This window comes from Opisthocomus hoazin, chromosome 2 (assembly GCF_030867145.1).
Source record: "Opisthocomus hoazin isolate bOpiHoa1 chromosome 2, bOpiHoa1.hap1, whole genome shotgun sequence".
NCBI classification, from domain to species: domain Eukaryota; kingdom Metazoa; phylum Chordata; class Aves; order Opisthocomiformes; family Opisthocomidae; genus Opisthocomus; species Opisthocomus hoazin.
This window is the reverse complement of record NC_134415.1, coordinates 89797052-89810664: the sequence shown is the minus strand read 5'-3', so window position 1 is coordinate 89810664 and position 13613 is coordinate 89797052. Positions and strand designations below refer to the sequence as shown.

Below are 13613 nucleotides of genomic sequence, written 5' to 3'. Positions count from 1 at the left end.
CTGGGCAGCCTATTCCAATGTCTGATCACTATTTCAGTAAAGAATTTTTTTTTTCCCAATATCCAATATAAACCTGCCCTGACACAGCTTGAGGCCATTGCCTCTTGTCCTATTGCTAGATAGTGGGGAGAAGAGACCAACACCTGCCTCACTACAACCTCCTTTCAGGTAGCTGTAAAGAGCAATAAGGTCTCCCCTCAGCCTCATCTTCTCCACACTAAACAGCCCCAGCTCCCTCAGCTGCTCCTCGAAGGACTTGTTCTCTAGACCCCTTACCAGCCTCGTTGCCCTTCTCTGGACATGCTCCAGCACCTCAATGTCCTTCTTGTAGTGAGGGGCCAAAAACTGAGCACAGTACTCAAGGAGATCATTGATCTTTCCTTGTGCCTTCTCACTATTCTGTCTGTTGCTGACTGAAGTTATCCTTGCTACTTCAGCCTATCAGTAATTATGAGCAGCCTTAAAGCTCTGAACCTAGACATGCTTACAGGCAGAACTTGCGTCTCTCCATCATCAAGACAGACCTGCCAATACACGTCAACTGCTAAAACCAGCATAATCCTCAGCTAGGCTTTGGGTTAACCTCCAAGAAACTGGTCTGAATTATATTGCAAAGTATCGCCCTAAGGGAGAAGAACGAGGACCATAACAGATGCGGTCTGAGGTGGAAGCCTTAATGTCACCTTGGTGATTTGTAGTTTGCGTGCAGGCTTCTTACCAGAGTCCTGCCTGTGAAATCCCAGGGCTCTGCAGCCCTACTGGCATCACAGGATGTAGTGACATGTGGTATTTGACTGGATCAGATCCTGAGCAAAAAGGTCTTGTGTACATGTATAAACTCCTGGAGATCTTTCTTTATGAGGTAGAAAACACACGATGCTGTGCAAATGTTAAGTTTTATTGTGATTTTGAGTGTTTCTAGAAATAGACCATAACAAGCAAATCACTGATTTATTGTGGAAATGGAAAGGAGCAGAGTGTTAGTGACTGTATACAAAAACCATATGCTAGAAGGTTAAAAGCTGAAAAACTGCGTATGTAAATATGTTTAATGAGTATGTTTAATGAGCTGTTGATAGCAAACACTGGCTGTATGTGACATATCCTGTACTTACAGAATACAGCTATATACACATTTATATAAGACTGAAAAGGCACTAGAGTTTCCCAAATAAAACACAAGTAAATTAACAGTGTAAATCCAAATATGGAGGTCGGGCAATCTGTTCAGGGAGTTGTGCTGGAAGGGAAACTTTGAAAATCACATGGGAAATTAGAAACCAGTCTCCCACCGAAAGCCAGGCAATTCAGAAGTCCAACTCCCATTTGTGTCTTCAAAATCTCCCTTAACATGCTGGGCAGATGCCAAATAATGTACGTAGCATGAGATTAAAGAGTCTATAAAGGAATGTACAGTACTGCAGCAGACTACACAGCAGCAAGCTTCTTACGAAGCCGGAGAGCTGAGTGTAAGATCTGGCACTCCTGTTCGTGCTGTGCTTACAGCTGCAGAAAGAAGCGGGTTCTTACAGAGCTGGATGAATACATCCCTGTGCGAGCGGGTGCCCCAGGAATCTTGGAGCTGTTTGTGGGGGAAGGTGCTCTCGGGATAAGGGAGGGGTGGCCAAACCTGGTGGCCAGCCTTTCAGCTGCTGCCAGAGTGACCTTTCTACCTTCATTTGACTGAAGTGTACATGGTTTAAGAAAATACGCATTTTTTTAAAATATCTTGGAAAAATCTCGCTGGAGAATAATATGATATGAAGGAAACTTGGTAAAATGAAGCTAAGATAGTGTGTGTATGTGAAAAAAAAATGCCTATGTGTAGTAGTATAACTATCTTATGGGTGGACGTGTCTTTTAATGACGTTAGCTTTTGTGGTTTCGTTGCCTTACCTACCTACACACACCTACGGAGTGCAGGCTGTAGGTGCAAGAAGAGCGTAGGGAGTTTTACAGATCATGATTTCAGCAGTTGTAAGAAATGCGGAATATGCTTCCATGACATTTATTTACACATAAAATTAAAGCAATGGCCAGCACTGTTCAAACAACTGCGACGTCTGTTTCACGAGCCTAATGCATGGAGCGGCAGATCCGTCAGTCTAGGGCAGATTTCACATAAGAAGATTCATTCTGGAGACACAGCTGCTTTGGTCTGATTCTCAGGGCAGCTACACCTGTGAAAGACAACAGCATCTGCTGTGCAAGGAGTAATGAATTTCATAACTGTGTACAAAATCACGCACAGGTTTAAAGTCCCGTTAATCCAAACCCTGGGTTAGCTTTGCGAGTGTAACTTGGTAACACAGGGCAGCAGGTCAAACTGACGACCTCACTTTCTGTGACACCTTTGGTGCTCCTGTTACTGTAAAGGCCCCTGATTCCATTCAACTGATTCTTGTTTCCCTGAAATATTTTATTACTTCTGCATTACAGATTTTGCCTTTTCCTTAAGGAGTGTTTATGCTGGCTGGCTGCTCTGCAGAAACTGTGGTGGAGACTTGGGACTCCGGTCAATGCCGAGTGCCCCCAGCTCCAGCTGTGTCTCCTTGCCTCTGCCCTGGAAGGTGCTGAGCCTGCTCTCGGGGCACGGTGGGCTGCAGGGTGCCTGGGGGGGACGGAAGCAGCATGAAAGCAGAGTCGGTTAGATGTACCTGTGTCTGCAACGGAGCCGCTGGCTCGTGGTAGACTCTTGTTTTTACTTAATTCCAAAGTTTTTGGCATGGTATCTTTAGTAACTCAGATATAAAGTCCTTACAACTGCTTTGTCACCTGTTGAGCACCTTTCCGTTATGCTTTTAGTAAAAATGGATGGACCAGGCTTTTCCTGGAAGCGAGTGCAATTACCAGTGGCTTCAGCAGGGACAAGAAGTTGCAGGCTGCACCAGGTTCTCAGGCTGTACAGACCAGTAACGCCCAGACCATCTCAGAGAGAAGCAGCTTCTCCTGGGGTAGTTTTAGTCGTTTTCTAGACACCTGATTGTCTTCCCTGGATCATTTTGTAGCGAAACCTGTTCCCCCTCCCAGGAAATTCAAGAGCAAAACTCCCCCTGACCCAAATGAGCAGATCCAAGGAGAGCTCCTGCATTTCCCAGAGGGTTTGGTTAGTGTTGCAGAAAGTCTGGCCTTTGTTCATCCCTTAGTAAATGTACATTGCAAGTCGTATTTTAAAATGATAGTCAGAACAGCTTGGAAAGATTTCTTTGTTTTGAATATGATCAAGACGAAGCACAAATCTGAACGTATTCCTGCGTGGACCTGTCGGTGCAGCACGCATTTAGCAGTGTAAGGAAGCTTGAGCCAGCAATAACCTTGCCAAAGTGTTCCCCAGTACTGGATATTTTGTGTTTCTAATGACTATTTCTGACCTCATCCTGCAAACGTGCAAGTATTTGCATATTCTTTGTATTCACTGGTACTGAACGTGAGAAGCCTGCTGAGCTGAGAGATGTGCACATGCACTCAGGTACTTCGAGAATTAGGATCTCAGGGGCACAAAATGGAGGATGCACCATGTATAAGCAACTGGCAATTATAGTCACTTGTTAAAATAGTTTACAGTGGCCTGTGAGGCACAAAAAGGAACATAGTACAGCTTTAAAGAAGTATAAAATTTTAGATTGTGTATCATATATTTTGCTGAAATGTGAAACTTGCACAACTATTTATGCCAGAGATGAGTTACAGCTAATAAAAAAACAATCCTGGAAAAAAAAATCAGTCTTCCTTCCAGTCAAAACAATTCTCCATTTTCTTTCTGTTGGCCTATGAGACAATACTTTCATTTAATGTCACAGTGCTCTGTGACTACAGAAGTTACGTATATTTATGAAAAAATGGACCAGTATATCAAATTAAAGAGAATGTATGCCCCAGGGAATATTATCCTGGAGTACTTGTCGATGGCATGAGTGTCGATCCGCATGCTGACGTATCTCGGGTTTTTCCTCCTGCCTGAGCCCCTCTCAGAGCCCAGCGCCAGCTGCACCATCATTCGGTCTTGTTTGTCTCCGTTCTCGGACACGTAGTGCCCCAGTTCGTTCACATCCCCGTCGTTGTAACTGCCGTCCATCATCATGGGCCGAGGCTGAGGTAGGCTGCACGCACAGGGAAGCTGCGGAGACAGGCAAGCGCAGGATGGTTTTGAGTTGGGTCTGGATGTACACAGACATCCCTTTTCTCCGTACAAAAGCAGAGGAGAGGACAAGCCTGAGGAATTTGGGCTGCTGGGACACACAGAAGAGAACGAGAGGATGGGGCTGGGCAGCAGCTTTTTGCTTCTCCATTCTCGTGTCTGCAAGACACAGCACGGTCAGGGAGAGTGCGAGGCTGGCTGTGGAAAAGTGCATACGGCTTAAGCACAGGTATCAGAGTGTAAGTAAAGGTTGGACCTGGACCTTGAAGCTGAGAAAATCGGAGAAAAGGGCAGAGGGAATCTGCAAGGAGGAAGGTATCAGGCTTGCCCCATTTGAAAAGAAGAGCTTAGGTTATCAGTCGATGTAGTGGGGGCAGAAGGGGGAAGTTTGGACCACTGTATATAAGCTTAGACTGTGCCTGGAGAAAGGTGGGGGAAATCTGCCGTGTTATCTGAAACCTAAAATGCAGTATCCATCTGGTGCTATACACAGGCTTGGATCTCCAGTATAAAAAAATATTCAAAGGTGAAATCCTAAACTCTATCCCATTTATACAGGCAGCGGAGAGCTACACGTGGAGGGACTGAGTGCCCTCAGACTCTGAAGAACGAGCAGTGAGCTTGGGTGTGGCTTGTCTGCAGCAAACCTTTATAACCCAGAATCCCTCACGGCTGGTGTCTTTTTGCACGCACTGCATTCCCCCCAGGCAGCTGGGAGCACCACACCGTAGTTGCAGACTTTTGAACATCTCCAGGCATCTGCCATACTTTTGCTCAGGGGCATAAGGCTGCATTGGAGACAGAAAACCTCACCTTGTCCCGGAGTTTCCTCTCCTTCCGCTCTTGCACCGTAGTCAGGTAATTCACTGCCGCGTATTCCAGCACCGAGAGGAAGACAAACACAAAACTGACCCACAGGTAAATGTCCACTGCTTTGATGTAGGAAACACGGGGCATGGAGGCGTTCACCCCAGTGATGATCGTAGACATGGTCAGCACGGTGGTTATCCCTGGGAATACACCAGCAGAGAGACCGTAAGGCACTTTCAAACCAGACTCTTCATCACAAATACAGCTGTCATTACAATTTTCTGACATCTGAATTTACCTTGTAGTATTGTTTTTCATGTTTGAGTGATGGGTTTCATTGCCTGAGGAGGGTCCAGGCAGCCCTGATTTCTAACTCGGGTTTTGTCTTTGCAGTGAAAACAGTTCTAGTCCTGGTCTCGGGGTGTTGCTAGCCTGGTTCCTCGCCACACCGCCAGCCTCCCACCCCACGGCCAGGCAGCAGCGCTTTGACCCCGTGCTGGCTGTGCCCCATCTCCCGGCTCAGGACAGTCCCCAGAGGGGGTATACAAGTAGCTCAGCTTCTAGTTCACCCCCTCTGCAGCACAGGCACCAGTGAAGCCCGTCTGCTACTGCTGCTGATTCCACCAGGTTCCCCAAGCCTGTGTTTTCTGTCTGCTCCTGGGAAGTCCTGCTTTCTGGGAAGTCACCAGCCAGCTCCTACGCCTGGTCTGTGCCTTCCCCGGGGCAAGAGCAGGGACTAACAGGGGCCCCACAGAGCAATGCTGCCCCACGTTACACCATGGGCGAGCACATCAGCAAGGGCAGGAGCCCCCGTAGTTTGGAGTTATCTTAGTTCTGGGGGAGGCTCTCTGTGACCCTCTTCTTCCAGGGGCTAATTATGTCACGTTAATGATCCATTTGAAAGTTATAATTATGTATATAAGCACAAAGGACTGAATTCACAGGAGTAGCCAGGTGGTAAAATGTTCTGCTAATGGCAGTGCCTACACCTCTTGAAAAGCCATGGCCAAACCCCTTACGCTCCTTTTAATAATGTCTCAAGGCAATGGATGATGTTTCTAAACACAGACATGGATAACTGTCCCATTGCCATCTCTGTTCTGCCCGTATATAGCCTCTCCACTGAGGAATATAATTTTAACAATAAATATATTCCTGAGGTGTGCTGCCTGGAATAAGTGAAAGCAAGCTTGGGCTCGAAGTCTGCAAAAATACAAGCAGCCTTTTGCTAAGGCCAAAGCATCCACTTTAAAAGAAGAATTATGTCCATAGCATAGTTCTGCTCCCGTGGTGACTCCTCTGGCATATGCCTTCATCTGTCTGAAGGATACTGCAGAAGGGGAAGCTGGATTCCTCACACTGAACTCTAAACCCATCTAACAAGTCGAACAGCACAGCTCAGCTGACTGTGTTACCTCCACCCTCCCTCCTCTAGCAAAACTCAGTAAATTGAAATTTTGTCAGGGCTGCTAATATTGATTTTCACCTTTTGTGCTCACTGAAGTCTCTGAAGGGTGCTGACATTTCGGCTCTCACTGCGCCCTGTCTCTGTTGATACCCGTGAAAGCAGAGCGGGACGTTTGCCCCCTGATTTGCACTGCGTGCAGCTAGCGCTCATGCAAGAAGGGGAGGCAATTCGCTTGGCACCGCAGGGCAGACAGAGAGTTTGTCCCGTGGCCAGTCCCCTGCGTGGGACACACACGTGTGGCACAGCTGATTTCCATGCCACAGGGCAATGCAGGGGCAGTGCATATCACAGGGGATTTTGCCTTCATGGTCAAGGCCAGAGCTGCAGCAATTGTCTCTCAGGTCTGCGGAGTACAAGGTTGTATTTACCTAAAGGGACTCTGGCAGGAACTGCTCGGCGATCAATCCAGAAGGACACCCAGGACAACATGACCATGAGGGTGGCAGGGAAGTAAGTTTGGAGCAAGAAGAAGAAGATGTGTCGACGTAAAGTGAAGTTTATGTAGAGGCGATTGTACCAACCTTATAACAGAGAGAAGGAAAAAGAGAAGTCACACCAACATCAAACTACTTTCAGATGAGGTGACATTGCATCAGGCGAATAGCGCCTCATTTGCTTTGAGAAAATCACAGTTAATGACCACAGCTCATTGCAGTTTACAGAAAAGACTCCTTAATGAACTGACTATGAAGGTCAAAGCGTCTCTCAAGACCACATCTTCCAGAGAAGATAATATAACCTGTGCACCCAGACAGTTTAATTCCTGTTAGGGCTCAATGCGATCTTGAAGAGGCATTGCCTTCCCAGACTACATAACCATCAAGATGGAAGTCTGTGGCGGGGACAGCAGCCTTGGCATGGAAGAGTGGCAGGTCTGATGGGCCGCAGGGAGACCTCCCAATGGACAATCCTCCATGGCCAAGGTCGAGAGGGATAGTTTGCACCCCTTGTTCCCCCAGCCCACTCTCTGGCAGGCACCCCGGTACCCACCTGTGCTGCTGTAAAAGGCAAGCTTTGTGGTGGTGTGAAACTCCTGGATGAGGAACTGGGAGAGCGATATCCTCTCATCTGTTTTTAGGGAATCATTCCCGTTCTTCCAGTAGAGCATGAGGTCGTCTTCAGTGTAGGCATCTAGGGGAGCAGAGCAAACCTCGGTGCAGTGCACTGAGCTGGCTGCTATCGCACCCAGAGCCCAGGGTGTGCCCACACACCTTCCAGGCTGCCTGTGAGGTCCCAGCTGAAAAGGCCAAATGCCACCGCTCAGCTGAGAGCTTCAGCAATGGCGGCTATGGCTGTAGCACCGAGTGGACTAGCTCATTGTCATAGCCCTCAGGCCTGATGCCTGGTGGGTTTTATAAACCCTTCTGTTTCTTTAATCATAATTTTGCACACATAATATGTGTCAGATAACCCACTGCATCAGAACTTCAAAAACTGTCCCTTACAACCATCTTAAAATCAGAAGCAAAGGAAAGGAGACTTAGAGGAAAGAACCTGCTTGGGTTAATGCGAGGAACAGGCTATTAAGAGTCTGAGGCATGTGGGAGGACAAACTCTTGGGTAAACTGTCTGCTTGTGATGCACACATGAACATGGCAGGCCTTGTTTGTTTAATACAGGTAGAAATATACAAATGTTAATCCTTTCAGATGGGGTTTAGCAGCAGCTCTTCCCACAGAGGGAAGAAAAAATTGCACACAATTATATTAAAACAGAATTAAGATCGTAATTCCTATTGCAAACTTAAGAAGGAGAAGAAAAAAACTTCATAAAAAGCTAAAAGTTCAAAATGTCTCTGTCTCTCAGCGAATTTGTATGTGTGTCACAGCTGGGACAAAGGAGCTACATGTGGGCATAAGCTGGGTTTATCTCACATAGGTATAAGAAACGTAAGAGGAAGGTGATTAATGTCACTGCCCCGTCACGGTTTCTACCCCAAGGACGAGCAGATGGTACGCGTGAAGGGCACAGAGTCATTTATTTATGTTTTTGAGGGCGCCTGGGTGAGCAGGTGCTGCTGGGGCCTGCCGACCTACAGCCGAGTGGCTTGGGGTCCTCTGGGGACCTGGTGGCAGCGGGGCAGCCCAGCTGGGTGTCGGGGACACTGGCAAGACAGCACACACAGCTGGTGTTTAAAAACACCCCGTTGTTGCAAACATCATCTACTTCTAGCGAAAAAATACGGTCAGGGAGTTTTTCTTGATGTTGAAGTCCGCTGACTTTGGTTAGAGCTCCCATGAATGTAGTAGCAGTTTCATTATTGGTATAATTATTTATATAATTTATTTATATAATCAAACAAATTTGGGTGCCCATGGGGTGCATCCTCAGCTCCCCCGTGCTTTACTTACAGCTTTCAATCTCCAGGGAGCACGTCTGCGTGTCCAGGGGAAAGCGACTGAAATCCATGTTGCACATTGCCGTTACTGTAACTCTAGGAATAATAAAGAGCGCCCCATTAAAAACTTACCTTCTTATGCAGCTGAAAAATAGTAAAGCTGAAAGTTTTGGGTTTTTTTTTAACTATCTGGACAGTAACAGTCCACTGAAAATAAATACTCAGCAAACTAATTTTAGGAAAGATGACTAGAAAGGTAGGCCACCACAAATTGCTGTTAGATGAGGAAAATATTGGAGAAGAAAATATTGGAAAATAAAATGGGAAAGAGACACAGAGAGGGCAATTCTTCCTCTTTGACTATCAGCAAACATCTCTCTGCAGAGATCTGTGCTTTCAACAGCTGCTTTGCACGATAAAACAATTTACATTTTCCAAAGCCATCCTAGTGCCGTGAGGGATGGAGGTGATTTCTCCACACCCGGCGAACTTCCAGCTGCTGAGTGGGAACCCGGTGATCACAACTGGGTGCCAGCCACCAGAGGGCACAGGCAGTGCCTCGACTTACGGCTGGAGCTGGTACGTGACAGAGACCACCGAAACGCTCTGCACAGTCAATCAAAAGCTCTGGTCGTGTTATCGTCTGATTATCTCGTTTTTAATAGTATAATTTTGTGTTTGCACTGGAAGCATCCATAAACCTTGGCTCAGCTGGCTTGAACTCTAGGAAAGTAAATGAAGGTAGAAGTATAAATCATACTGAGGGAAGAACTAATGAGTTATAGGAGGGCTAATGGTAGACAGACGTCTGTCACATAATGCTGAAAACAAGCTGCAGTCCCTTATGTTGGTAGTCCTTTTGCATGTGTGTGTTCCAACTGACATTGCTTTCCTGCCTGGATTTAGTCTTTGAGTGAAAGTGCTTGGCTCAGTTTTGTGGCTTAGGTGCCAGTGAGGTCTACAGTGGTTTCGAAGATGAGAGACGACAAAGTCTGGCAAAGAACCTTAAAAAGTCAGGCACCAAGGAAAAATAAAATCTACAGGCAAAGGCATCCAGCAAAGGCAGGCAGTAATGACCCGCTTGCTCTTAAGGCGATGTGATGGTGCAGCCCCCCTCACACCTGGCAATCCCAGAACCAGCCAACATTGTCTTCTTGCTTGCACTGCTAGAATAGTTAGCTGGTGTGCACTGAATCGGGACGCCTTGGCACTTCCCTTGTCTTTGCACAAGAGCAGTGAGCTGGGCCGATCAGCCGCTCCCTGACCGCACCTGAATCTCCCCATGCCTGGACTCGCGCCCGCCTGGTAGGTGTCAGAACTGTACAGTCTGGGTGACACTGGAATGGTACAGTTGCTGTCTAAATATCCAGATTGCATCATGTGGATTGTGACCAGGATGGAAAACTACTGGTGCCGAAAGTCAATCATTTTGAGTCCCTATAAACAGCGGTACCAAGTGAGGCCCTTTGAGCTCTTCTGCTCTGCAGCAGGCTGTGACCAGTGACTCCCTCTGAGTGGGACATCTCTAAGAGTAACTCATGAACTACCTGGGCTGATCTCCTCGAGACTCAACCTTCGCCCACTGAGAAACCATTGGATTTGAAGTGAATATTTCACTGAACTCAAGGGCAATTGTTATGATTGTGTGCGTGTGTGAATTGATTCAAAGCATAAGATCCTATTACTGTGGTTGTAATAACAGTAAATTCTTTCGAATCACTCTGTAAATGCTAAGTTAACCAGTGATTGATGGCTGTTAAATTTCTGTGATTCTCTCTCTCTTTAAACTGTGAACACACCATGAATTGCTGTTAAACATATCCTTTAGATATAAACCATTGTGGTCTAAGGCAGATTCTGGATCCAGCCATGCCTGGGCTCCTCTCTGCAAAGGAGTTTAGAGAGCCAGGGGGTCCAGTCCGAACCTGGTGACTCAGCAGGAGGTTCTCCTTATCCCCTAGCACTTTCATTCACTCTGTGTAAATAATTTTCTATTCAAACCCCTTTTGTATTCCATTCATTTAATAAGTAATAGAGTGAACCTTGCCAACAAACTTTGTAAAATCATATTTTCTAATTTTTCAGTAAATTCTTTTCTTGCAAAACCTTTGAGCGATCATTTAAGTGACCTAACCACTCACTCACGACAGGGGAGACCAGCATTTCTACTTCCCCAGCATTCGTAAAGCACTCCAACCTGCGGTCACCACTGAATAAAATCATGAAACTCTGTCAATTTGCTATTCAAGATGTTCATCCCCATTTTGTACAGGACAACTGTTTAAGCACAAGACTGTGCATGACAGGATCTGAGTAGTTTGATATTATTCTGTTCCCATCTTCTTTAGACAGCCATAAATTCTTGCAACGCAGGTGATGGGTATCATGCAGCTAAATGAAAGAGTACGTCGACTTGCATGCTATAGCTGAAGATTATGTAATTTTCTTGTCCTTTTTTTATTGTACTAAGGACCTGAGCAAACTTTGCAAAGGCCTAAGCAACACCTGAACATTATCTAATATACCTAGTGAAGAAAAGCCTTTAATAAGGAGAAGGTAGGCACTGTTCAGACTGTGAATTTTGAAGAACAGTAAGATAAAAATATCAGAGAACAAGAGAATTCTTGTCAAACTGATACCCCATAGGAAATCAAGGGTTGCTTTGCTTGCCTTCCTTTCATAAAATCATAAAACACCTTGGCAGGCTGAGAAGTTGATCTCGTCACTGCATGGCAGGCTCAGCTCTACCTCTGCCACTCCTGAAGTTGCTAACATGCCCTTGGACACCTCCACAGCCCTCCCAAGTAATGTGTTCTGCAACCTTATCATTAGTTAAATCTGTGCATCTTGCTGATGCTGGCCTCCCATCAGTCAGATTTTCCTTCTTTTTGTCCTTCAGAATACATTAACTATCGTCGATGCTTTGTTTCTTGATCATGTATTTTGCTATTTCATTGCTGTGGAGGTGATGTCGACATTCTTGTGTCAGAATATTGTACAGCAATTTCCTCTCTAATGGGCTATTATGGGTCGTCTGACAATACTTGCTTTCTAACTGGATGGAGCTGCAGTCAAGAAAAACAGGAGCACCGATTTTAGTTTCTTTTGGAGACTGACGGCTCCTCGCTTAGCATCTCTAGATATGAAAGTGTTACTTATTAGAAAGAAATCAGTCCTGGTTTAAAAATGTTCAGACTTAGGTCATCAATGTTTCTCTCAGAGCTGATCGACCAGTTTGAAAATAACGGAGAAAGCTAGGGTTGGGATCACCCCTCAAACTAGAGGACAAAGCAAAGTTTACTCAAAATGTCCCCTTAAAGGATCTGTCATGCGTTTCATGTGAAATGTGAGAAAAAACCAGAAAGAGCTGAAGGCAAGTGTTTGGGTTGCTCTGGCCACACCTGTGAGTCACCAGGATCTATATACCCCTGCTCTGAAGCTTGTCGCTTCATATGCTGAAGGATGTTCCACCTGGTTTGTTACTCATTACAAAGCTGAAGTTGCACTCAGTATAATTTGTACTTCTTCATAATTACCTGTAAGAATAGAAATTGCACATTTTGCTAGACCCAGAGACTTTGTTGTAGAGCTGCTCTGGACTTCTGTTTATTGCCAGACATTGCCCTCTTCCTTGGATTGTGCCCTGGCTCTTCAGCAGTGCCCCGTGGGGATGGCAGCCCGCTGGCCCCTGGTGAGAGGGGCAGCAGCGTCTGGCCACAGCTTGCCGACAGCAGGAGCAGGGTCTAACCATGCACGCAAGGCGAAGGGACACTGCTGGAACCAGCAACGTTCGCATATAAATTGGCTTCCTGTGACAGGCACTTAACAAACTTGCACAGGGACTCGGAAGTCGGTGGAGAGTCAGCACATTTTTTTTTTTCTTTAGTATGAAGTCATGCAAAAACAGAATACAGGAATCAATTAAACCGCTTTCTCTCTCACTCCACCAATAGCTCTCATTGACCATATGCAGCTTTACCTGAGGCTATAAAGTACCTTCCCATCTGGCTGGACCCGCAGCATGACATTGTCCGTGGTGGTGTCATGGATGAAGGAGCGCTTGGAGTGGACAAAGAACATGTCCGGGACCCAGATCTTCTTCACCAGCCTGCCATCGAAGGTCATGCTTTGGTTGTTGGTGCTGGGGAAGGACAGCCTCTCGTCTTTCCAGTAGTGCCTCAGATAAAGGGTCATGGTGAAGTCCTGCAAAAAACAGGCTTCTGTCACAACTTAACACGTTATCGGCAGAGCAGTGACTTCTCCTCTCTGGGACTAACCACAAACTGTAAAGCACCATTCCTGAAGGCACATCCACCCCCTGAGCTGCAGGGGTCACGACCAGCTGCAGCTTGTTTATTCCTTGGCTCAGACCAGCTTGCTGGGTTCAGAAATCAGAGGCCAACCATGTGGTGAATCCACCTCTGAAATGCAAAGGTTGTGTTTTGGTGTCTGCAGCCCCCTCCGGGGCCCAAAAGGCAGACATACCAAGGCAGCGGTAGGTGAAGGGTGCTGCTGACCACCTAATCCCCCAACCCTACGATGCTACGTTTCTGGAGCCAACAGTGAAGAAGTGTGTGGTGTCCGCACTGCCCTCCATGCTGCTCTGGCAACTGCCTTCCCCCAGGCAGCCGGAACAGCATGCTGCAGTGGGAGCTCTTCCTCCAGCACAGCCGCTGATGTGTTTTTGACTCAGTATTTGACCAAAATGGGGTCTTTTTCACTCTTTCTCCCCACACATTGTACTCTTGGATCCGAGGCATGCTCCTGCTCTTTGAGCACATACACTTCAAAGGAAGCCCTCACGTATCGGAAGGTGAGCTCACACACAAATGTTTATAAGCACAGTATCTCTGAGTGAA

General features: G+C 46.5%; 1 protein-coding gene across 1 annotated transcript in view; it reads right to left on the bottom strand.

The window, feature by feature from the left end:
* Positions 1-919: 919 nt before the first annotated feature.
* The window catches only part of LOC104333494 (gamma-aminobutyric acid type A receptor subunit rho1), a 36347-nt gene continuing 23653 nt past the window's right edge, over positions 920-13613 (bottom strand). The window contains exons 5-10 of the mRNA XM_075414377.1: positions 12734-12957; positions 8768-8850; positions 7407-7547; positions 6785-6937; positions 4952-5148; positions 920-4117 (exon numbers count right to left, since the gene is read on the bottom strand). Coding sequence (XP_075270492.1) covers positions 3830-4117; positions 4952-5148; positions 6785-6937; positions 7407-7547; positions 8768-8850; positions 12734-12957 — 1086 coding nt within the window. The 3' untranslated portion in view covers positions 920-3829. The remainder of the gene's footprint in view (positions 4118-4951; positions 5149-6784; positions 6938-7406; positions 7548-8767; positions 8851-12733; positions 12958-13613) is intronic.